General features: G+C 31.3%; 5 protein-coding genes across 12 annotated transcripts in view; 2 read left to right on the top strand and 3 right to left on the bottom strand.

Moving 5' to 3' along the window:
• Nucleotides 1-641: 641 nt before the first annotated feature.
• LOC139998065 (protein zyg-11 homolog B) lies at nt 642-5,626 on the top strand. Of its 2 annotated transcripts, XM_072022295.1 has the most exons (10): nt 642-758; nt 842-1,089; nt 1,294-1,465; nt 1,557-1,751; nt 1,837-2,231; nt 2,309-2,454; nt 2,766-3,154; nt 3,384-3,753; nt 3,919-4,258; nt 4,370-5,626. In XM_072022295.1, exons 2-10 carry the CDS (start codon nt 957-959, stop codon nt 4,513-4,515), a joined length of 2,286 nt encoding a protein of 761 aa, XP_071878396.1. In that variant the 5' UTR covers nt 642-758; nt 842-956; the 3' UTR covers nt 4,516-5,626. The 2 variants fall into 2 exon arrangements, with proteins under 2 accessions (XP_071878396.1, XP_071878395.1); XM_072022294.1 differs by lacking the exon at nt 642-758 and having other exon boundaries at nt 830-1,089.
• Nucleotides 5,627-8,316: 2,690 nt separating this feature from the next.
• Nucleotides 8,317-10,220, bottom strand: Pabp2 (poly(A) binding protein nuclear 1). 3 transcript variants are annotated; one of them, XM_072022302.1, is made up of 7 exons: nt 10,085-10,220; nt 9,364-9,500; nt 9,155-9,269; nt 8,976-9,043; nt 8,645-8,886; nt 8,469-8,561; nt 8,317-8,388 (listed from the first exon to the last, which is right to left on the bottom strand). In XM_072022302.1, the coding sequence occupies exons 2-7, from the start codon at nt 9,496-9,498 to the stop codon at nt 8,355-8,357; spliced, it is 687 nt and encodes a 228-aa protein (XP_071878403.1). In that variant the 5' UTR covers nt 9,499-9,500; nt 10,085-10,220; the 3' UTR covers nt 8,317-8,354. The 3 variants fall into 3 exon arrangements, with proteins under 3 accessions (XP_071878403.1, XP_071878402.1, XP_071878404.1); XM_072022301.1 differs by having other exon boundaries at nt 10,093-10,220; XM_072022303.1 differs by lacking the exon at nt 10,085-10,220 and adding an exon at nt 9,815-9,978.
• Nucleotides 10,221-10,518: 298 nt separating this feature from the next.
• Nucleotides 10,519-11,944, top strand: LOC139993531 (magnesium-dependent phosphatase 1). The gene is made up of 4 exons (XM_072015349.1): nt 10,519-10,734; nt 10,828-10,882; nt 10,956-11,177; nt 11,255-11,944. The coding sequence occupies exons 1-4, from the start codon at nt 10,689-10,691 to the stop codon at nt 11,409-11,411; spliced, it is 480 nt and encodes a 159-aa protein (XP_071871450.1). The 5' UTR covers nt 10,519-10,688; the 3' UTR covers nt 11,412-11,944.
• Nucleotides 11,179-13,365, bottom strand: LOC139993524 (uncharacterized). Its single transcript, XM_072015336.1, has 4 exons — nt 13,039-13,365; nt 12,643-12,911; nt 11,981-12,555; nt 11,179-11,907 (listed from the first exon to the last, which is right to left on the bottom strand). Exons 1-4 carry the CDS (start codon nt 13,215-13,217, stop codon nt 11,659-11,661), a joined length of 1,272 nt encoding a protein of 423 aa, XP_071871437.1. The 5' UTR covers nt 13,218-13,365; the 3' UTR covers nt 11,179-11,658.
• A 4,998-nt stretch (nt 13,366-18,363) lies between these two features.
• The window catches only part of LOC139998063 (discoidin domain-containing receptor 2), a 399,507-nt gene continuing 393,336 nt past the window's right edge, over nt 18,364-24,534 (bottom strand). For all 5 annotated transcript variants that reach the window (XM_072022292.1, XM_072022288.1, XM_072022291.1 and 2 more), the window contains 2 exons: nt 21,549-21,690; nt 18,364-21,023 (listed from right to left, as the gene is read on the bottom strand). In XM_072022292.1, coding sequence (XP_071878393.1) covers nt 20,673-21,023; nt 21,549-21,690 — 493 coding nt within the window. In that variant the 3' untranslated portion in view covers nt 18,364-20,672. The remainder of the gene's footprint in view (nt 21,024-21,548; nt 21,691-24,534) is intronic.

Raw genomic sequence — 24,534 nt, 5'->3', positions numbered from 1 at the left:
ACAAAATAAATTTTTTCGATAAGGATAACAAATATGTCAGTTTTTTCTAATTCTGAGGTATGTATGTTTAAAATCATCATGAATCAACATAAAACAATTTTAGAAATTAATTCAAACAAAAAAATTATAGTAGACAATGTACTTTTTTGATTGTATCATTGTACTTAATAATCATGTTCACGTATTTAACAATATGCATCTATATCGTATTTTTTAATCTGTTTTGACACTTAGCAAGTCAATATGGCGTCCTCTTCACAGGTGAGAGACTACAATTTTCTGTAGTTGTTTTCACAATTGCGTTCAGTGCTATTTGCATAAATAAGTTTACATAATCATTTAATAATTTTCTAAGAACATCCTACTCGCGAAATAAAGTTTAGTGTATCTAATAAATAACTTGTCAATTTCATACGTTTCTTTCGATACGTGTTATACACAACGTGCTTAGATTACACAAATTGCTTAGACACAAATATTTATTCCATTCGATGGACTTGTCATTACGTAATCATTATTTAAAATTCTGTCACCTGTATGTTAGAAATAAAATTGTGTGTGTGGTTTTTTCTCGATATTTCCTTTAGAAATCGTCGCGTATACAACTGTACCACATTTTTTAAGTGTACATTTTCTACAGTTGTAGAATGTTTTTTAATATTTTGTTATCATAAGAAAGTTAAGTTGCATGTGATCTAATTTTTTTCGGATGACAGGTGTATCGATTTTCATAAACTTAGTGTATTTCATTTTATAGTGTATGTTTAATATTAGAAAACTTACATTCTAAACATAGTGCATCAGATGTATATACATGTATATATGTGTTCTATGTTAACAGATACTTTAAAATAAATATAAAAGAATGAGATGTTAAACTATTTGAAATAATTAATTATTTAAAAAGCTATAGAGGAAATAAAGGAACAATATTTGTGTGTAAATAAGAAAATAAAATGTTTGAGTCACCGAAAAGCCTCCTTGAGGTTTGCATAGATTTTATTTGTAACAATGTCTTGGATTTGTGTGACGTACACCTAGGTGATACAGAAGAACATTCCCCTAATTCACTGGATACAAACACATGTAGTAAGTATTCATCATAATTATTTAAGAAAATATTTTTTCAATTATCTTATATTTTATTCATATTTGACTTCATTTTAAAATGAATTTAAATATTTCATTAGAGTTAAAGGAAGCTATTTTAATGCAACAATTTGTTATAAGGTCTTAAATCAGTTAGTTAACTTTTAATAGATTATAATAATACAGATATTTTAAATGCAATAGGTAAAGCATCTAATGATGGATCATCAAGTTCAGCTACAAGACTTAGTTTTAGACATCCAGATGCTTTTTTACCAGCTGAAGTATCAGAACAATTATTGGCTCACCTTTGTGAGAAAAAGACATTATCTGATTTAACAATTACACTTTTCAACGCAAAGTCTACCAGGTTAAGGTACTCATATCACATTTTAAGTATGCAAATTTGATTGGAGTGTAAAATGTACATAAAAAATGAAGTATTCACTATTTTTTATTATCCATAGACATGTACGGTTGAAAGATGCATCTACATTATCAGCGAAAGGCTTAAAAGTTTTAAAACAGCATAAAGTGGTAGATCTAATGGTAAATGGGTTAAAAATAACTGTTAATGATCTTATAAGTTGTTTAGGTGACTGGAGTTTACAAAATCTTAGATCATTAAGTGTAGCAAAAGGAAGTTTTATAGACTGTTCTCGGTATTTAATGCAATTAGTTATTTATATAAATATAATTAAGTATTTTAAAATATTTAAATTATATATATCCATTATTTCATAATAGGTATTGTGTGGTAGTAACTTTAAGTAAATTGAGGTCACTGCATACATTAAATGTATCATGTACAGAATTTAATACACATGGTTTGGGGATAGTAGTTGAGGATCTTCCTCTTCTAGAAAATTTAGACATTTCATGTACAAAGGTGAATGATATAACAGCACTGAAAAAGTGTAAAAATCGTCTAAAAACACTTAATATGTATAATGTGAAGATAGATGAAAGTACAGATTTAGTCTCAGTATTATTGGAGCTGAATGAATTAAGGAATTTAGATATTTCAGATGAAAAAGATATGCATGCTCTTAACTGTATGTTTGTGCCCGGAAAGCCAGACATAGAAGATTTTTTGAAAGCTGTACATTGTATGCCATATCTAACTAGTTTAGATTTATCTGGTAATTATATAATTTATAATGTGTTTCTGTATAATATACAGATCAATCTAAGAACTTTGTCTTAATACTTAATATAGGTAGAAGTGATATAAATTCAAAAGATTTAAAAGAATTTATTAAAGCTCATACATATTTAAGGTTTTTGGGACTTGTAAGTACAGATGCTTGTTATGATGACAGTTTAACAAATCCCGCAGATGAATATTACAAGCCTGGACTTGTTGTAAGTATTATTAAGATATTCTATAGAAAGATAGTTATTAATAAAAAAATACAGTAGACTCCCATATAACATGATGAAAAAATAACAATCAGTATTCATAAAAACATGATAAACACACCCTATAACATATTAGACAAATTTAACATTTTAAAATACTTTTTTACTTTAGCTTAGAAAAATATTTTTACCTGTGTTATGCTGGGGTCCACTACATAAGATTTCTATGAATAAAATATCCTATACTAACATTCAAATAGACAAATGATTGAAAATATACTTGTATGTTCTAAGATATTTAATGTTTACTGTAGGTTACTGGTACAGCCACAGAATCTCAAATTTTAGAAGGTTTGAGAAGATATACGTGCAGACCACTTTATCTCGAGAAATGTTTATTTAATTTATTCCGTTTAACACACAACTTTCTTGAATCACGGATTGATGTTATAAAATTAGTGTTGCCTGCAATGAGAGAACATCCACAAGAAGTACGTGTACAAGTGCCATGTACTGCATGTCTTTATAATCTCACAAAAGGTGAATTCTCCATTATGATTCACCCATCAATTCTCAAGCAAGTTGTTGAACTAACAATGATTGCAATGGAATGTTATCCAGCCAACTATCGACTTCAAATGAATACATTATTAATTTTGTGTAGTGACAGAATTCTACAGGAAATTACTTTTGACAAATATAGGTAATCAAAATTCGTAAAATTATATCTTTTGCATTTTATTGGATTGGTAACTAAGTGATTGCGGATTTTGTCAATAGGTAATATTGATAGTTGCCAATAGTTGCCAACCCAATAGAAAGCATAAATATTACTATAGTTTTTGTCTAAAATTTTATGTATTTATTAATATATAATTGCATTGTTTAAATCTATCTACAATCTATAGTTCAATTATTTTCTATTTATGTAGATGTGCAAGATTAGTGTTAAATTCTTTGTTAACTTTTAATGAACCATCAATGAATCGTATGTCTGTTGCCATTTGCTCCATATTGGCAGCAAAAATATCAACAGTGGAAACATCTATGCTTGGTGCTCAACCTCAATATATGTCTAAATTATTAGCAATGGTTAGGACTAAAGTTGAAACTAGATCAGTAGACATAACAATGAAGTTTACATTAAGTGCTCTATGGAATTTAACTGATGAAAGTGCTACAACATGTGAAGTCTTTCTAGATGAAGGTGGGATGGAATTATTTCTTAAAGTGTTAGAAAGTTTCCAAGGACAGTTTAGTGTTGAAACTAAAGTACTTGGTTCATTAAACAATATAGCAGAGGTTTGTAATATAATTAATGATTTTATAAATGCAGTAAATTTAGTTTAATTTTTTTTATAATTATTATATAAGTAGTTATTATCTGGTTATGATTTAATTTATTAATGATTATAAGTACACATACACAGATTCGTATAATTGGCTATATTTTGTAATTCGTTATAGGTGGTTCATCTAAGACCAAGACTTATGCAACCTAGGTTCATTTCTATGCTTTCTACGTTGCTGACATCTGTACATATTGATGTATCTTATTTCGCAGCAGGTATTGCTGCACATTTACTTAGCGATGGTCCACATACATGGCCTATAATATCCTTAATGCCAAGTAGAGATGTATTATTAGAACAATTAGCATATACTATAACACATTGGCAAACTCCTCAAGGGGAAATGGTTGCATATAGAAGTTTCCATCCATTTTTCCCACTTCTGCATTGTTCAGATGCATATCCTGTTCAACTTTGGGCAGTTTGGGCAATACATCATGTATGCACAAAGAATCGTAAGTACATTTATATGAATGAATATATTAAATGCGATTATATATATTTAATCATATTAATAACAAAGATTATTATTTATGTGTTATGTTTATATTATTACACTGTTGTAGCAAAACGGTATTGCAGTATGTTAGTCAGAGAAGGTGGAGTAGAGATATTAAAATGTTTGGAGAATATGCATACAGATCAGACAACAAGACCAAACTTACAAAGTTTATGTCGATCAATTTTTGAAACACTTGAACTAAATTCTTAATGATCACTATTGCCTTCCAAACTAAATTTGTTGAAACCATGAAGTTGGTATACTAGTCAATGTTTATCTCAATGCAATCTTATATCCTGTTCTGTAGACCAAATAATAAAAACTATTATGTGAACATGGATATTTGTCAAAAAAGGACTGAAATGAAACAAGTCCAGGATGTTGCTATTAAATTTTGTAGATTTACATTGAAGACCTGAATTATAAAGAATAGCTGTGCATTATGAAGTACATTATTCATAGATCTGATACTCAAAAAAGTATGTTGAATATATAGAATAAGTTACATTTAAATGCTTAAAACTATGCATTGGGAGTTTAAAAGAGACAAATTTTTAACCTTCTAATATTACAAATATTTTTTAATTATTAATTATATATTGGTATGTCCAATACTTGTGTATCTCAAAGTGACTTAATTATATAAAAATAAAATGATTTAATGAATAAGTGATAATTTTTTAAGAATTAATTTAGTTATCTTTCATAGATCATATTGTTTGATATTATAAAATTTGAAAATATATTTTCATTTTAAAGTTCCAACCTAATAAATTCAGTAATTAAGTAGATTGTTGCAAAATTTATCTGACTAGGTATCTAATATACCTCTTGTGGCCATTAAAAGTACTAATTATGTTAGAAATGTTATTCAGAATCTGTACACATACTTCGTGTTAACATTACAAACAAAATGATAATTAGACTATAATCTAATAAATATATGCTTCAAAAACGTAATTTATTTACATTATTATGTGTAGTTATTAAAAGATACAGTAGTAAATATTTTATTACGTTGTATTTTTAACATAATGAATTCCGGTCTTCAATTTTTTCTGTTATACCCCTCTTACTACCTTCCCATGAATTGAAAACTCTTTAGAAATCAATTGTGCATTTATATGCTTTCAGAGATATAAAGAAATACAAATTTCTAATAAAACAAATACAACAATATTCTGGTTATATCTGTTATTAAAATATTATTAATTTGTATAAGAATAAAATTTATCCACCTGGTAACATTAATTGAAATGTAAAAATGTTGGTTTAAATACTACTGACTGTTAATAAACACAAATCATTAATCCTTGGAGAAGTTAATTTTATTTTACCTATTTATAATAATGCTAAATATAAATATATATATATATCCAGTGACATATTCAACATGTGATTTTTAAGCCAAGAAAATCTTTATTGACCACCCGATCATGTTACATTTATATATTACACTTATATGTTAATTATCTTTTCTTTTCTTTTCTTTCTTTCTTTCTTTCTTTTTCTTAATGGAACGTAAAAACTGTTCATGAAATTTGTATGATTATCACTCAATTGATGCTGATGCTGCACTGCACCTGCAAAATACTTAGCGACATGGAAGTAACGTTACGAAATGTGGTTCGATTATTAATATGTGGAAACTTGGCTCTCCTCCTAACATCATAGCACAGTGGATTAATAGTTCAAAAACATTTTACACGCATCTTACAAATTAGTAGCAATATGTTTGAGATAAAATTGAGGATGTATAGTTAGTAATAAATAAATGAAAGTTGCACACATTATTAATGTCATTTTAGAAATTGTAACAATCTTTACTCTCCGCAACTTTCACTTACTGTAGCATACAAAAGTTACTATAAATTATAGTAATATGATATTACTCTAGATATTTACATTGCAGTTCAATTCTTTCCATTGTATATCTAAAGTATATTTTTAAATATAAACTTATATAATTGGAAAATGTGAAATTATTAAACATTGATTTTAGTTATCACAAATATATGAAAACTATATTGTAATAACATTACTTAAATGGCCACACCATGAACTTTATTTTTAGCTAACTTTATTATATAATTATATTATCAGCCTTTATATTTTACCAAAAAATATTCTAAAATTATTATTGCTATTTCATAATTCGTTAAAATCAATTTCTAAATTGTTAATATACTTCTTTGAATATCGCGTATACTACAAAAATTGTTCTCTCTGTGTACAATTTAATATTATCTTAACATATTTAATATTATTATCTTTATTAACAGTCACAATTATATTAAAGTAATTTAAAATCGAGAGATAATCCTTTTATATATTATATTAATTTGTTTTAAGTAGGAAAAAATCTAATTTTAAATGCATTATAGTCTAATATATTGAGCTAAATACAAATTTTAGCAAATAATAAAAATATTTGAGTTTTTTACAATATGCTAATATGTCAGGTATAAAAAACAAAAATTACATTTTAAGAAATTTACTATAATTGTTACAAAAAGAAAGATAACATAAGTTACGATAGATAACATGATGATATCTTACAATTATTTAGATATGCATGAAAAGGAATGATACATTTTTTATTTTGTAATAACCCAAGATACAAACATAAATTTTTTCAAAATGCATAACAGATTAACAATTACATTTCTTTTGTGCTAAAATAGTATTTAGTATTTATAGAGTTGTATATTTATGTATATATCCATACATATAAATTTGCGTGTGTACGTATATATATATGTATGCGTTTATGTTGCACACATACATACACACGCGCGCTCATTTAATCAGTGCATTTTTTAAATATGTATTAATATAATGTTATTAATATCCCAGTGTTTTATATATTTTTGTAATCTAAACAAACTGAAGTTCTTGGAAACTAATAAAGGCTGATACTACAAAATTGTTTGGATTTCATTGTAAATTATGAAAAAACATAATTGAACTGCAATTGCAAATTATCGCTGATCTACATTTGTAATTTTTATATGAAGATTTGTTAAATCAAATATGAATAATTGTGCCCATCTTTGTCCAATCTTTTTTTTTTTCTTTTGACATGAGGTTTTTTCTTTCTCTTTTTTTTCCCATCGTATCAGTTTTTTTTTCTGTGGACATATCATAAGAATTTACTTAAACACTTTAACTGCATGATAGTGTAATGCGTGTTCATAGAAATATGTAAGTTTTGTGTAACCTAAAAATAAGATATGCACAAAAACTTACAATATTTAGTGTTACAGTTCACATGGCCATATTCTATAACACCACTTATTTATTTAAGAACAGCACAATACAAAACATTTAAATCTGCGAAACTTTTGATAATAACTAGATTAGAGTACAATAAAAAATAAAATAATGTTTCAATATGTGTTTTTTCTGTTTTTAATAATATTTAAAATATGGCCAAGTGTTAAGGATGAATACGAATTTCGAGCACATTCCTAAGGAAGCTAATGTATCTAGATATAAATTTTATAATATTCGCCGTAAAAGATTGATGGATACTTTGTATAGCATTTTTAATTTTAGATTATTTGACGTCATAAAAAGATTTACAAGATTTGTTAAATTATATAGATACATCAGAACATTAAAACAAGGATCTAGTACATATAATAACTGTCACTGGAAAAATAATAATTTTACATTTATTCAGGAATGGCTAGTGAATGTTATAATAGTTTATTTTATCATTTATCTTAGTATTTATGATTTTGGAATAATATTATTTTTAACATTTGTTACTTCACCAGCTTTTCCTATAAATGCATTGTTCTATAATACATACATTGATTGTTCAAACAAAAAGATCTTTAATTTTATAGTGTGATTGTACAATACAAAATATATCAGAAATACCTTTTGTTTAATGCATGTAATTGTTTTATGTATAAAAATTTATTATACTTTCATCAGATATTCTATGTTTGAACAATCACATAAACAAAATATCTCATAAATCACAGTAATATAAAAACTTACCTTAATTTGTCAAATTCCAGTAAAATACATTAAAACGGTCAATACGGCATGTAGTATCCTCGCCTATAGCTTCTATATATAGAGAATATTAAAAAGAAATATTTTATTTTGTTTGAATTATAAATAAATATATATTTATTTCTACAACATACCTAGGTCGCCTTATAGGTCTATATCCGAAATATGCACTACCACGTATGATTCCTCTGGCTATACCTCGGTAACCTCGCGCTCCCCGTGGCCCCCTTAAAGTTATTTAAATATATTGTAGTTATTGTCTCTAAGAAACATATAGATATAATATACATGTAATGTATTTTTAAAGTACCTATTTGTCACTGATAATCCAGGTCTATTTGTTCTTTTAGGCATTACTTTAATTTGACGTCCTCTAAACATAGATTCATCTATTGCCATAGCTGTTTGTACAGAATCGCGTTCTGCAAATTCTATGTAAGCGAAACCCTTGGGATGTCCATCAAATTTATTGCACAATATTGTTACTCTGTTAATACTACCACAACCATGAAAATGTTGCTCTAATTCTTCTGCTGTGGCACCATAATCAACCTTTAATTTTGCATAATGTATATTAATTAATAACTTCTTAATGAAATAAAAAGTTGTTTATTGCAATTTGGATGTAAAATTTAACTTACATTACCAACATAGATGGACCTATTATCAACTTCCATTTTGTCTTCAAGTGACATATTTAATGGACTTGCTAAAAATTTGACAAAATAATATGTAATCATTTACAAAAAAAAATGTTCATGTACAAAATTATAGCACTAGATTTTGATATATGCTGGATTTAATATAATCTATAACTTACTTATTCCGGGTGGACTACCCATATTCATTTGTTTGTCCACTTCAGATTGTAATTGTTTTAATTTTTCTGCTTCTTCTTCCATTTCCCTAACACGTGCTTTAATAGCCTCTAGTTCCTATAATTAAAATATAAAAAAAAATTTAACTTATAAAGAAAAAGTAACAAAAACATTTATCATTTATTTGTTATAATAAAATAAAACGAGCTACCGGATCATCAATATTTGCTTCATTTAATTCACGTTTTACACCATCGCACTGCATAATAGCATCTCCATCTTGACCATTTTCAAGTCCATCTAGACCATCAATATGATCAGCAGCTAAAAGATCCGATTCAGACATTTCTGGAATAAAGATATAAAATACTATTGATATATAAGATATATAAGATATATAAAGATATAAACATACATATAAAGGATAGAAATGCTAGTAATAGAATATAAATATTTTTACTAAATATAGTATCATATACTTTTTTAATTTAGATTTAAATTAAACGAATAGAGGTTAAATTAACAAATTATTATTAAAAAAGGATAAATAAAACATTGTATTACATACAAGATATATTGCATAGATCAAAAATAATTATAAACTGAAATTACTGAGTAATTTACAATATCAAAAAATTATTCAAATTAGCAATATAACATACCAAAATTGTTTCAGATGCGGTATAACATAAAAAAATATATTATATTACTTTTTTTCTTTCGCTCTTTTTGTTTAAATTAATGTAATTATAAAATATATTCGTATGATGATAAATATACAAAAAACTAAAATCAATTTAAGCAACAACACAATCTGATAAAAACAACTCCAATAGCGTGCAATGTAACAAAATATACGTTCGTAATCTTTACGATGTATAAACAATATATAATACTTATTGTTGTTAATTATACAAATAAATACAACGTACGTGTATACCTTCAGATGTTGTTATTTAAAATAGTAATTTTATGATAAATTTAATAATTATTTTTAATCAACACTTCACGATTCTACAACTTCACTAGGCGAGATTGACGCTACTACTGAAGATACATACAACAAGAAGGTATGTAAGTTAGAAAATCCCTTTAACATGTATTCCTTCTATGATTGGTTGCAACGAAATATAGGGGTTTAATGTTATTGGTAGAAATAACAGATTGCCACGTATACGAAAATCTAATAATCGTATAAGATTGTTTTTATTAAAAATACAAAGTTAATCTTAAAAGAAATAATATTATTCTCTTATACATGAAATATAATTTTTATTCTCCTTTTTATATAAGAAAAAATTTTTTAATAACTGCTAGTACTTTACTATACTACTAAGTACTACTGTAGTAATGTTAGCAATATATGATTGTAATTTTTGTACGTATATGGAGTTATCATCTTGATATCATCGTCAATCTTAAATAAAAATTATATTTTAAACATATATAATTTATAGAACTGCAGAAATTCTCTCAATATTATTTGTGCAATAATTCCAGTTTAAGGTTATAAATAGTAAAAATCAGGAACAAAATATGTGTAAAACAAACTGTAAACCGAAAATAATTATCTTTGACTTAGGTTAAAAACGTTTTCTTTTTTTCTTACTTTTCTAATTGTTTTCTTATAAAGAAATTGGTATTTTATTAAAATAGTAATTTAATAACGTTTCAGACTATACTTTATGGCCATTTTGGGTTGATACTCATGTTACTCCTCCTTTTAAAAAGTGAGTTCAAGGAACATAATTTTAACATATATGATTTTATGATTGGTGAAAATTTCTATTGAATTCGTTTAAGGAAAGGAAATGATGTAGTAGATTCTCGTGGTCAAATTATACAATATTACAAAGAAGTACCTAATGTTTTAAAACATTTATACGAAGAAGGATATGAACTTGGTGTTGCATCTCGTACATCAGAAATACAAGGTGCTAAACAATTATTAAATCTATTTGATTGGAACAAGTATTTGAAATATAAAGAAATTTATCCAGGATGTAAAGTAACTCATTTTTCTAAGTAAGTATCAATGAAATTTCAGCTTTATTTATTCCCATTTATCTAGGAAAAGTTGTTTATAAATTATTGTTTTCTAGGATTCAAAAAGCATCAGGAATTGATTATAGAGATATGGTGTTTTTTGATGATGAAAATAGAAATATTGTTGATGTGGGTAAACTTGGCGTTAATTGTATATTTGTTAAAAATGGTGTGAATCATGCACTTGTAGAAAGCGTTCTTAAAAAATTTTAGATAATCGTATTTTTGATGATGAACATGGAGATATTATTGATGTTGGTAAACTTGGTGTTACTTATATATTTGCTAAATATGATTTGAGTCATGCATTTGTAGGAACTATTCTTAAAATATTTTAATTTTTATAATTTTAGAGAAATGTATGTAATAAATAGCTTTATTTTTATATTTTATTGCACTGAATATTTGAGATTAAGATGCTTCTAATTTATATTTAATATCAAATTCATGTTTTATATATCTAAATTTGATTAATCATTGTAAAATAATATTGTAAAGGGCTATTAATAACAATATTATTGCTGTTATTGTGATTTAGCATCTTAAAATATTTAGCACAAGAAATCTGGGGAGTTTGAGAACATGTAGTTTTCAATAAATTTGTTACACAATCACTTGATAATGATAAAGATAAAAGATCTTTTAAAGTATTTACATCAAAGCTTTTAAATGGACATCCTCCTTCATACATAGGATTTGATGTATTCATCTGATAACATAATAAAACAGGATGAGTTTGAACTAGATACCAAACTTTCTTGACATAAGAAAATATTACTTACACATATCAACTCGCAAGTAGGAGATTTATAATTTTTCCGAGATCCTTCTAAACCATAAAGGTGACGAATACTGTATATAAATTTTCGTTCATTTGACTTCCAATTATGTAAACAATTAGAAGAACAGGAATGAGGTTTAGAATATTCTTCTTTCCAATAATTTATAGCATCCTCTAGTTTCATTCCACCATCTTTTAAAAATAAACTATAATAAAAACGAGCATAGTGACTAAGTCTATGTGTCGTCCTTAGTTTTGTGTGCAAGTGTTGCATACAAAGCGGAAAATTTTTTATTTCTATGTCTATATTTTTTTTAGTTATATGTCCATATTTGATAGATATTTGATTCTCTTGCAATATTTTAGAATGTATTTTGTAATATAAGTAATTAAGTCTAATATCCTGGTTTATAATATATTGTGCTTTTGATTTCATGCATATTACTTCATTACTTATGTAGGTGTAAAACAATGATTTTAGTATTTTTTTCCATTTGGAGCAGTATACAATAGCATATCCTGCACTCAAGTCTAGTTTTCTTTTCTTTATTAAATCTGGTACTGCCTCATGTCTCACTTGAAAAGATAAAAATTAACGTAATTTTTAAGTCATTAAATTAGAAGTATAAGTTGACCTATATATATACATGAGTGTGTATATACCTTTAGTTTTAAGAAAATCACAATCCTTTGTATGATTTTTTGATACAATATGTTTAAAGACAAGCGGTTTTGAGAAGAAAGTACATATATCGCTTAATGTTCTATTAATCAGTCCTTTTTTATCTTTAAGCCCTTCTAATTGATATAAAATACTCTTAAATAGCCTATATAATTGTCTTGGTAAAATATAATTCAGCCTAGTTTGGAATAATAACGTTTCTCTGACAACCCAATAATTACATATCTCCTGTGACACAGATGCTAATAATCTAAAACAGTTATTTATATATTGCAGAATTGCTACATTAAATAATGAATTAATAAATTATATTAAAAAACCCCATAAATTTGTATGTTTGAAGATTAATAATTATTGTAATAGCTTGAAAAACTTACCGCAATATAAAATGTCCAATTTTATCATATACTGAATTTTCTAATAAATACTCAAAATCACCATTAAATTCATGAGGTTTACCCTCGTACAATAATTGTAAGTATTCTAACCTATCAAGAACACACTTTTCTATAATATGAAACGATATTTGTCCTGTAGGAGTTTTAATATAAAACATTTTTTAAATAAATAATACTTTTAGAGATTATTATTTTTTAATTACAAAACATTTTTGTATCTGAATAATTGCTAACGTTAAACATTGTTCAAAATTATTACGTTCAACTATACTTGAATAATCAAGACTGAATGTCACATATAAATTTATTTTATTGCAATACTTAAGACATGATCTTTATATGTTTAACGTATTTTCATAGTTTACTTTTATTCTGAGTAAATAAATAAGTTACGATTACATTTTCATGGTTTCTTTATCAATCTAATTTTTGAACAATGGTATTGTAATATTTTGTAATTCTTTTTATGACTACTAAAATTGTATGTTTCGTGTTGTTTATCCACATTTAAATAGGTGATTTGAAAACACTTATCTTTTTTAACAAGATTTGTTCCGCCGCATGAAGCGGTCAACAAATCCGCCTTTGTTACCTGACTGTTAACGACCCTCATACCGTTATTCTGACCTTCTACAGACCCAAGGACCCACCATATACTCCAACGATAGTTTAATGGCTAACGTATATAGATGGGTTAATCGGTCTGCATTAAAATTACGGGACGTAGAGTCCCAAAAGGTACTTTACGTTTACAATGGGCTATTCACCACGACCTGGAATTGATTACGTGCTGGTAATAATCACGGATAAAACAGGTATCTGCCATACGGAAAGAGCGGATGTGTATACAAAGAAAAAGGGGACTTCATCCCAAAAAACAATATCGTCAACTACCTAAGACGGTAGAAAGTCTCCTACTCCTGTGATGGCGAAAGAACGAACAGTGAGTCGAGTCTAGGCCGGTCTGTGCCACATATCTCCCGGGTTCCTTTGGCTCTCCAAGCCCTCGCGACAGGCAAGTCAACTGTTCGTACGACAATCGGGCATTCATACTAACTCCACGTTCCGTGTTAATAATCGAATTCACCGACTTCGCTTGTGTGTGAGAGTGTGTATCCGTATAAAATTGAAATAAATATATATATTAATAAAACTGTAGACTACAGTTTTATTCCAACTGAACTACCCCTATTATCCCAAAAGAAATACGGGGATCGACCTGCTCGTGGTGTCGATTGATACAATCGTAACGAAAATTTACGACTCCCGTTGACGCGCCTTCTCGCGAACGCATCTGCCCGCGACTGGCCGAATTTACAAGATTGGTGTAGTCATTTGAATTATATATTAATACTGAATACAATTTATATTTGGATATATTCAATGCTTACTTTGTAAAATTAAATAGATTGAATACAAATTTTTTAGCAATTTTTTAATGCTTAATTTATCTTAGGAAGAGACGGAAAGGCAAAGAATTACTAAATAGTAGGTTTTCGTTGAAATGTGTAATATTGTTTCATTTGACTGTTCGATACAAATAGGTTTTATCGTTGTGCTTCCCGCGATTTCCTGCTACTTGAACTTACAACGTGTACTTCCGTCTTTATCGACACATACATATAAGATATACGAATAGAATTATCTTACGCAAGACTTAGATTACCGTCAATAACGTTTAAGTGATAGTTCGCACTTAGAGGCAGACAGATAGAAATAGAAATAATACAATAGTCGACAAATAGGTTTCATTTATAACAATGTACAAACGTACATGTAATTATAATAGAAGAAATAAAAAGGACATTATGTTAAAGGTGCATGTGGAAACATTTATTTTTAGGGCGCGAACATTTCAATTTTTTTCTTTCTTTTTTTGTAATTAAAACATAATTTAGAACAACACGTTCTTCGTATGCCGTGTTTCTTTGTAAAAGATTTACTTTAGTTATTATAAAGTGTCATAAATGACTAGTTGGATTCTACACCGTAATACTGTACAGGGTTTCTCAAGTGTCGAAACATTTTCTTCTAAAATTCCGCGACAATCTTGTGTTCGTATATAAGTTAATATTAATTAAATAATTTAAATGATAACAGAAAATAACTTTACCCGTTAATCAGACATGATAAATTAACGTTAAGACTGTTTATTATGCTATATTTATTTAATACCTTAAAAATTTGTAAACGAAAATTTGTAAGATAATTATTTTCTATATATATAATAATAATTATTCTCGATCGGAATTTCAGAACAAATATGGAATGGAGTACCCTATACACATACGTGGCTATCGAGTAACATGTATACTTTTATGATTTGTCCCTTAAATTGTCACCTGTATAGTACAAATAATTCCTAGATCGTTGTACATTGGTATATTACCAGTTTTCCAGTGAAATTTAATTACATTTTCTCGCTCGCTTTCTTATCACTAATTAAAAAAAAAAAATATATATATATATGTATATATTATAAATACCTATATATATATATATATAATTCCCTTTACATAGTCTAGTTATATTAATTTTGTTTAAGCTTTATTAGCCATAGACAATCTGCTTGGTATTTACAGAGATTAGATACAAAATTATAAACAGTTCTTAGTACAAAATAATTTTATGACTATAACGATTAAGGTTTAATAGCATAGAGCAGGCCTAGGCAACCTTTCACGGCCTATTAGCAGGTTTTCTCTTTCCTTCCCACTCTTTCCCTCTTCCTTGTTTTTTTTTTTTTTTTCTTAACTTGTTAATGATCATAATCATTCAGATGAAACATTTCACATTTACCAGATTCGCCTGGAGTGTGATATTTACAGATTCTGCAACATTAAGTCCCACTTTTTACCAAATACGCTTAGTTGCCAGGAAGAACATCAACCGGCCGACATCAGATTTCATTATAATGCTAACCGATGACGAACATTGCCTACCAAATGTTATGTAACAATTATTCGGTATCTTTTGACAACAATAAAGCAAGGAGAACTATCTTATATTATTCTTATGCCAAGATAGAACCACAAGAAACGATTCAAGTCGATGGAAAATTATTTTCTAGATGAAATATTACAATACAATATTTAATAATTTTTTGGTAGTTTATTTAAATTATTGGTTGTTGAAAATTATTGTCCCACGAAGAGAAAAATGCAAGACGAATCGAAAACTGAATGTATGATGGTATGTTATAGTGAAAAAGCCAGAGATTGCCTGTGCCTGAGTAGAAGATATAGCTAGGTGAGCTCTGCACAGTCTTCCGTGATTACCTCTACATTTCTCTCAATTCCACGTCAGATTAACAATCGGGTGTGCCGGGAATCTGATTCAATAAGACCACAGTTAATGACGCTCTTTTATCTTTGCGAAATTACAAAAGAAATTTGCTTAAAACAGTCGAAACTATGGAAAGTTCGTTTTACATGATGGAATTCGATAACTAATTAACAAATTCGTTGATGTATTTGTCGTAAAAAGAGTTACAGGTTTTAGCTGTATTGATGAAGATAAACAAGAAATATTCAGTAAACATAGACTGGAAAATTAACCCTGTCAAATTCATATATTTAAGTTCCTATTTCAGTGTACAATAAATAATCTGCGTTAGCTGAGTATTTTTTGTTTATTTTTTGCAAATAATGTAACAGGGATTTGCTTCAGCAATGGGGCTCGTTTTAAACGAATTAAATAAATTAAGTATTGGAAAATTGCTAAATAACTTTCATCCAATCTATTTAATCCTGTTCTCAACTCGTAAATATTTGTGCACCTTCGATAATCTTGTATTCATCTTTAAATCGAATGCTTGTTAAAACGATCACACCTTTTCTGTAAAGAAATGTTATCTTTAGAAATTTTAGGATATGTTTGTAATAAATATAATATATAATAAATACAGTACAATTAATAAAATATTATGCGAGTATCGATATACGAAAGTTATTACAATTCGGCCACGAGATTAAATAGGAATTTCTTTTCTTCAATACTTAATCCATTAAGTAAGTCAATAATGGAAAAGTACCCTGTATAGAAATCTTTTGCTATTTCGTACCATGCAAAACGTACTTAAATAAACGGGTTGAGGAAAATGCGAATAAATACTTTGCAAAATCTAATATAAAACTCGTCGTGGACTCGGTTACAGTAGGAAATTGGAACGAAACGGCAATTCCACTGTTTACGCAATGCTCTTCTCATTGTCAATACTATTTGTAATAGCACCAACATGGAAGATTGAGCGATCCCGGAAGCCTTGGGGCTTAAGCGTGATTGTCGATCGTACACTTGTCGAAAAACATTCGTTCAAAGGGAACAGAAAAGAAACGAAATTCGTTCGCTTCACAGAAAATTCGACCGATTTCCAATTCACCCCGTTAACTGGGATCGTCGAAATCAACGTAGAGCTCACGAACCAAAGTGACGTTCATGAAACATTATTAGGTTCGTTGAAACGATTGTTTTCAAGCGATCGATGTAATAATGATGGAGAATATCTACTGACAGAATATCTTTTCGGAAGGGAAATGATCAACGTTTAAAAGCACAGGAGATAAGATTCGTTGCAACAATGTCGTTAAAATAATTGCTATATAAACAGATTATCTTTGTTCTTCGTTTAATAGATTTCTTCAATGTTCTAATCCTTAACGATCATTGGAAACAATACTAAGTTACTCGAATGATGTAGGACAAATATTTGAATAGAGGGAAGAACGTGTATTTTTAAGAAAATTTTGTGCTGAATCTTAGTAGACCAGAAGCGAATCTACATAATTTTTTACGAAGAAAATTTTCTTAAGAAAACTTCGTTTCTTAAGCTATCTTTCATCAACTGATATTCATTTTTAGTTTCTATCAATAAAGATAATTCTGTCAGTGGACGAAATTGAGACAGAACGCAACGTAAGATAAATAAACCCCTTTACTACTGAGATTTCCGAACCGGTGTAGGTACAGGTAGGTACGTAGAGATATACTAAATTATCACATGAGTAGACAAGTGAGTTACTCGTTAGCAGTAGGGGCAACGATACAGCCAAAGGCAGCAATATGCTTATATCGATGAATCTAAACGCAACTATGATTCGTTTTTCTGATGTCACATGCGAGTGACGGCAGTTTCTTTTTAATTTTTTCTTTTTTTTTTTTCTTTTTCTTTGCTTTGACGCTAATGAAGTGAAAACTATGAATTCGTGTGAATCTCTATTTTAACAAGGTGCCCGATTTCAGTATAAAATTCTACACTGTTAAACTGTTCTACGTTATCAATACGGTAAACAGTGTCCCTTAATATTTCTTTTTCTTTTATTATCGATAACATCGTAAACTGATCTACGCTTGATTTGAATTTATATTATGATTATCTCGTATATTTTTACCCTTTTTTTATTTTCCACTTCTTTCCTCAACTCTTTGTTTCCTTTGTTCAACGACAGAGAAGCAAACTTACGAATATGTTACGTTTAAATTCAACGCACGTACGATTTATATACGAACGGCTATGTCTCTGATATATCTACTTCTTACGCGGCGTTACATTAAGATATATAAATAGTATTTTTAATGTTATAACGGTAACATCACCTACTTACTAGATATTGCGAATGCTATTAATAGTATTCATCTTGTATAAATACATACGGAACATAACGAATCGAATGATTAATTAGTTGAATGTCGTGAGAATAGCATCGCTAAACGAACATCTGACTTGGAAATCTTATAAACTCGTCGTTTTCTTGTCCCTTCGCATTTTTATTTTCTTGCTTCGTTCCATTATGAAACCAAGACTCCGATATGTTGATAACGTTCCAGACTTCACACCGAAATATTCTGTTGCTATCCTTAGAACGACCAATTTCGTTGGTTTTTCAACGAAATCGCATTGACGAAAGAGACAAAAAGGAACACGGTTCCAAAGACGACACGCAAAGACGAATTGCTTGTACGCTGCTAATCTCGTCGTCTCGTTCGCATTTGTCTCTCTCAGCGCAATGATAAACGTCTCCTACTCCTCGATGTACGTCTATATGTACAATATACTAGTTCTTTTCTTTGTCTTTGTATTGATCCCGCCTATCATATAAAGTTACAATTATGATGTGTCATAGTCATGGTGAGAGTCACCATTTGTCAACAGCGAAAAATGTATACCTTCGTGAATCACGAACTATATGATATCGCCGAGCTCTCACGCGAAAATTGCTACTTCGATACATTCGCCGAGGCTAAAAACTTTGTTAAATCTTTTTCAATCTACAATTCGATTCTCTGCTTAATAACTTAACGATTTAGTTTCGTTCTTAAATATTATCCTAATTTTAATATAATCCGACCGAATACAGAAGCCATAAAATAATACCATGGCGAATCTTTCTAGTTTACGATGTATGCGATGAGAGCCCTATCGTGTACGAATTACACGAGAAGTTCGATAGTCTTCGTTTGCTTCGTTCGAAGCAAAACCCTATCGAGCTGCCTAACGATTACGATAAATTTACGCACGATGAATTGTAACCACCTATACGTTCACAAACACACGCATTCATACTCGTTTTTTCATATGTCATAATCTTTTTTCCCTTTGTCTACTCGATTGACAACCCACGAAGGAGTTTGATACTTAGTTACCATATTGCCATACAATTGCAATTTCTTTCCTCTCCCTTCTCCTGCTCAGCCATTTTCATATTTTTCTTTTATTGTTTCTTTATAAAGGAAAGACATGTTTCAAAGGGTAACTTCTAATATCTTAAACGGCGAGTATCTCTTATTTATCTCGAAGATATAGACGTATCTTTAAATCCATGCAGGAATGTTCACAGCTGTATTATAATTACACGATATTGCTCCTAAATTTTCGAGGATCATATCGAGGATCAACGGATCGCTCGAGATCTTTGCTGTCTCGTGCGTGAAACTGTCACCAGATTTCGCGCAGTCCAACAACTTCGGTGAACAAAATTCGCCTCGCGTTCTCTTCGCTCGATTGTCGAATTCACAGTTTTACATTTGTATTCCTTATATGCGTCTTACGTCTAAACAACGGTCTCGTCGAATATGCTCTCGCGTCTAGATCGTCTAGCGTCTCGACGAATCTCGCTGACTTATGTACTAAGCAAATACGATATTTCCTCGAGTATCTTCCTACTATTTCGACTTTGACACGGACAGTTCTTTTATATCTACGACAGAGCTGCGCGATGGATTATTCACATCAGTTTCCCTGAAAGTCGTTTCGAAGTCTTTAACGCCCTTACGGAATATCTCTTCGTATCGGCATCGTTCGAAAGAACTGTTTCGTGGAATAAATTATGTAAGCAGCCTGAAGAGTTCGATTTCGTTGCCGGAAACCAAGATTGAACCTTATCGTTGTATCTTCTTCTTCGATGTTTCTATACCTTTACGCGTCTCGATCCTTCGTTCGAGTACATCGAAAGCTTGCCTCGTCGAAGAATTCAGAACTTTGTTCTCATGGTTATCCAATGTGGGTAGACGGCGTCTTCGACCAGCCCATGGTCTATGTTCGAGCGTCGTTTAGCCGGGCACGCGTGGCAACCGCCACGAACCATGTGCTCCTCGACTTTACCGGACGTTCAATATCAGGACGTGGGCGCGTAGCCGAGGTTCTTCCGCTGGAGAAACATCGAGATCTCCCGGAAGGTCGGCCTCTCGCTCTCCTCACGTCGCCAACAATCCAGCATCAAATCGTAAATATCTTTCGAGCACGCGGTCGGTTGCGGTAAATAGTTGAAAAGGTTATCGGTATTCTCATTGCAGCCGCTGTTCTCGCCATCGGCGTCGGTACACTCCGTGGCGCGATGCAATCGTCGCAGGCTCTGGACCACTTCCTCGTTCGACAAGTGCTCGTAGGGGACCCGTCTGCCCAGGTTCAAGATCTCCCACAGGGTCACGGCAAACGCCCATACATCGCTCTTCGTCGTGTACTTGCCCTGTGAACGATCGTATCGATTATTGGTTTCTTCTGGTTACAAAGAATTTGGCTGCACGCGATATTGCTTAGATTTGATCTTAGAAAGTTATGTATGTTTGTTTTCGAGTTGGGTTTAATCGATAAAATCTTTTTTATATCCATGTCACGACTATCAAAATAAATAGCAGTAAAAGTAACGGTAAATGGACATTATCGTGCGTAATGAGAATCGAACATTTTTTAAACGTTGTTTTGATATTCAACTCGATAATGCTTAAAACTAGATATATAGAAAACAAATATGTACGTATGTAATAAAAACAAAAGCTGATAACAGCAAAAATTAGTACGAACGATTGCTTAAAGATATTTTTAAATGGTCATAAGATAAAAAGATATAGTTGAATTATACAAGCATATTGCGACGATTCGAACTACAATAGCTTCGTATATCGGTCATACACGATTTGTAGACAATTCGAAAACATGCATGCATGAGGCAATGTATATCGCGTTCGATTGGTATCGTTCGAATAAAGCTTACCAGGAATATGGATTCCCAGGCCATCCAGCGTATCGGCAGGGGTACCGTGCCATCGACTTTGTAATAATCGCTCGCGTACAATTCGTTGTCCGTACCAAAATCCGAGATTTTAATGTGATAAGCTTTGCCCACCAAGCAATTCCTGTAATCGAAAATCATCGTTATCGATGAACGCGATGAATCGACTGTTCTGCTCTACAAACGTTCCGATCTGCCCCACTTAATTAACTTCCGAAACAACATCGAACGAGCTTTTATCGTTATTATCGCTATTGCTAACGATCATCTAATTTACCGCACGATAACTGCTTCCATAGGTTTTTGATTCGTGTTATTTCGTCCGTCAAATTTCGTTTCCAGCGCGTTTCACGTGGACAGGAAACGTTGATCGGTTCCTGTGTTTCGTTTGTAGCTTTCGTTTGCTAAAAGGGTGCAGTTTTCTCTGTGCACCTCAAAGGGGAAACTTGTATCGAGAACACTTTGGGAATGATTGTAGGCTTGGCCGCAGATACGTGAATCAGTTTCGACTTCAGCCGGAGAATTCGAATACTTTTCCGACCGATTCATTTCGAATGAAAAAGGCACGGTTCAAATCGATCTCTCGTCGGTATGTAGGGTGCATAGCGTGGCCGCCAATCTGCATACGCGTACGCATTCTGTGCATGGTAGCCGACCGGAAGCAGGAATGGCTGCCTGCAGGCTGTATTTGCACGTACGTGTAGATGAGCTACGTTTCCTGTACAAGCACACGCAACTCTACAATCGAACGTTGCGTTGTGGCAAAGTTTACAAGCGACCGGCTGGATCGTTGAATGATCATCGTGGATCGTTATGAGACGGGATAAGGTTCGCGGTCGTAAAAGAATGCGAATCTAAATACGGACGTATCGTGTTCTATCACGTGTACACGTTTATGTATGTACTGTATACATTAGCAGATTTATATACGTTTGTATATGGTTGTATGGGTGCTGCTATAATTCTAGTTTATATATAATATATATAACTGGATTTGAAAAGAGTTGTGCTTAATTACGTCTCGACCTATCCCGAAACGTTGAATGTTCCATTGCTTGAGATAATTAGTGAGGTTTAAGATAAACTTGAACGTTTAAATTTGTTATTAAACGTCTCGTTTCTATGGTATTCGGGGACGGAATGTTTCTAGAAGAATAAAAACTTAAGAAATATCAAGTCGCTAATTCTTAGAAACACCAAATTCTGTAATTAATTCGCCGTTTGTAATATTAGATTCCCATTAACTCCAAATCACGGAGGTGAATTCTCCTTTCGTAAGGCTTTCAAGAACGAAGTTAAGGGAATCAGGCTACGGAGAAGTGACAAGAACGTTGTCACGCGATAACCGACGCGAATTACAAAGTTCGCCCATTAATAGAAATGAATCAGTTCTGTAGCGAAGTTGCACGATGGTCGAGCACATCCGTATACGTTTCTCGTTGCCGCGAAACGGTGTTAATTCGTGTCTTCATAGAGGACACTCGAACACCGCGAAATATCCATCTAACAGCATTCCATTTTGGTGTCGGTCGGAGGACTGCCTCCTGCTTTCAAAGACGAACTATAATTCTCGCCGAGACAAACGAGCAACTGAACGGTATTTGAGTATCCAGCGCTATCGAGTGAATGGAGTCAATTAATTTCGACGGTGGAACAAAGCTTCAATTTGCAGCCAGAACCTAGGTAATTAGCCGCACTTTATCGATCACGTTATTGGCTATAGCATGTTCCTGGAGTACACGGATGGCAACGACGACGACGACGACGACGACGACGGCGGCGACAACGATGCTGATCTGATCCACGGAAGTCCTGGGTCAGAACGTTAATGCAATAAGCAATGTTCACTAGCCGGATCCTATTGAGCCTCTGTGTGAATTATATTAAGTGGAAGTGTCTATCTGCAGATACCAGTATGTTTGACTCGATTATAATTGGATTTCGCGACAAGCGGCAATAGCTAACGACTGACGAACCAACCTCAAACCACTGATGTTCTAATTCGAACTACTCTGTTAAACTATACTCCGTCGTTAATTATATTTTATAAATACTGCTCGCGAGCTTTCCACACTCTCTATAGACTTTGCTTACGATTTTTCGTTACTTAGGTACTACTCAGTCCCGGTATTAAGTTATTCATCAAAGAGGGTCTTGAAATATTCAGGGGGTCCGTAATGCGCGACAGAAGACTTCTTGCTCGAGTTCAGACGAACGAATCCTTCCCGAAGACAGAGGGTATCTACTTTCTCTCGACAACTCGAGAAGAGTCACTCGTACGGCTATTATCGATTGTCACTGCGTTCAAGTGTCTTTGGCGATGCTCCCGCGTTAGTCGTCGAGCCAAGGAGTTCGAAGGCCCTGTGTGCGATCGGCCGGACTTCGACCTCGTGATGTCTCGACGCCGTCAGATCGAAAACCGAGTAGCAGAGGTTGCTCTTGTCGCAAGAAAGAGGGAAATGGGAGAGGTGAATGATCTAAAAAAAAAAAAAAAAAGAAGAAAAGGAAAAGGAAGTGAGTAACAGAGGAAAAGAAGAAAGGGACGGTAGGAAGATGTGGGAGGTAGAGAAAGCTATTCTCTACATTTGTAATCGAAGTCGGAACAAAGGAAGAGCCACGCTTAGTCGGGGTTGGAGTACCTACATTGAGTCTTCGTCGTTCTCTATGATCGAGCTACACGTTCTTGCGGCGTGTGCGACCACTATTGCCGTTTCTGGTAACACCATCACCATCACGAACCACTACCATCGCTATTGGTATCGCTCTTATTCTGACGACCACATAGAACCATTCTGCGTACGTGTATGCTTGTGTGCTGCTCCTTTCTATCGTCTTTCTCTTTATCCTTAAGTGTTTCACTCATACGCGCTTACTCATATACTCTCTTATATCCCGATCACACGCACGGTCTTCCTTTCCTCGACTATTATAGACGCACACGAATATACGTACGTATACACACGTATAC

Source organism: Bombus fervidus, chromosome 2, assembly GCF_041682495.2.
Source record: "Bombus fervidus isolate BK054 chromosome 2, iyBomFerv1, whole genome shotgun sequence".
NCBI lineage: Eukaryota > Metazoa > Arthropoda > Insecta > Hymenoptera > Apidae > Bombus > Bombus fervidus.
This window is presented reverse-complemented; position numbering and strand designations above follow the sequence as displayed.

What these genes read in the sequence shown, in the direction of transcription:
- LOC139998065 (XM_072022295.1), top strand. Translation starts at nt 957, where the DNA reads ATGTTTGAGTCACCGAAAAGCCTCCTTGAGGTTTGCATAGATTTTATT. An exon ending in ACTGGATACAAACACATGTA is followed by an intron (nt 1,090 to 1,293) that starts GTAAGTATTCAT and finishes TAAATGCAATAG; the next exon opens with GTAAAGCATCTAATGATGGA. An exon ending in ATTACTTTTGACAAATATAG is followed by an intron (nt 3,155 to 3,383) that starts GTAATCAAAATT and finishes CTATTTATGTAG; the next exon opens with ATGTGCAAGATTAGTGTTAA.
- Pabp2 (XM_072022302.1), bottom strand. Translation starts at nt 9,498, where the DNA reads ATGTCTGAATCGGATCTTTTAGCTGCTGATCATATTGATGGTCTAGAT. An exon ending in GGTCCATCTATGTTGGTAAT is followed by an intron (nt 8,887 to 8,975) that starts GTAAGTTAAATT and finishes GCAAAATTAAAG; the next exon opens with GTTGATTATGGTGCCACAGC. An exon ending in GGATTATCAGTGACAAATAG is followed by an intron (nt 8,562 to 8,644) that starts GTACTTTAAAAA and finishes AATAACTTTAAG; the next exon opens with GGGGCCACGGGGAGCGCGAG.
- LOC139993531 (XM_072015349.1), top strand. Translation starts at nt 10,689, where the DNA reads ATGTGTAAAACAAACTGTAAACCGAAAATAATTATCTTTGACTTAG. An exon ending in AATAATTATCTTTGACTTAG is followed by an intron (nt 10,735 to 10,827) that starts GTTAAAAACGTT and finishes ATAACGTTTCAG; the next exon opens with ACTATACTTTATGGCCATTT. An exon ending in AAAGTAACTCATTTTTCTAA is followed by an intron (nt 11,178 to 11,254) that starts GTAAGTATCAAT and finishes ATTGTTTTCTAG; the next exon opens with GATTCAAAAAGCATCAGGAA.
- LOC139993524 (XM_072015336.1), bottom strand. Translation starts at nt 13,217, where the DNA reads ATGTTTTATATTAAAACTCCTACAGGACAAATATCGTTTCATATTATA. An exon ending in TGATTTTCTTAAAACTAAAG is followed by an intron (nt 12,556 to 12,642) that starts GTATATACACAC and finishes TATCTTTTCAAG; the next exon opens with TGAGACATGAGGCAGTACCA. An exon ending in CTACTTGCGAGTTGATATGT is followed by an intron (nt 11,908 to 11,980) that starts GTAAGTAATATT and finishes TTATGTTATCAG; the next exon opens with ATGAATACATCAAATCCTAT.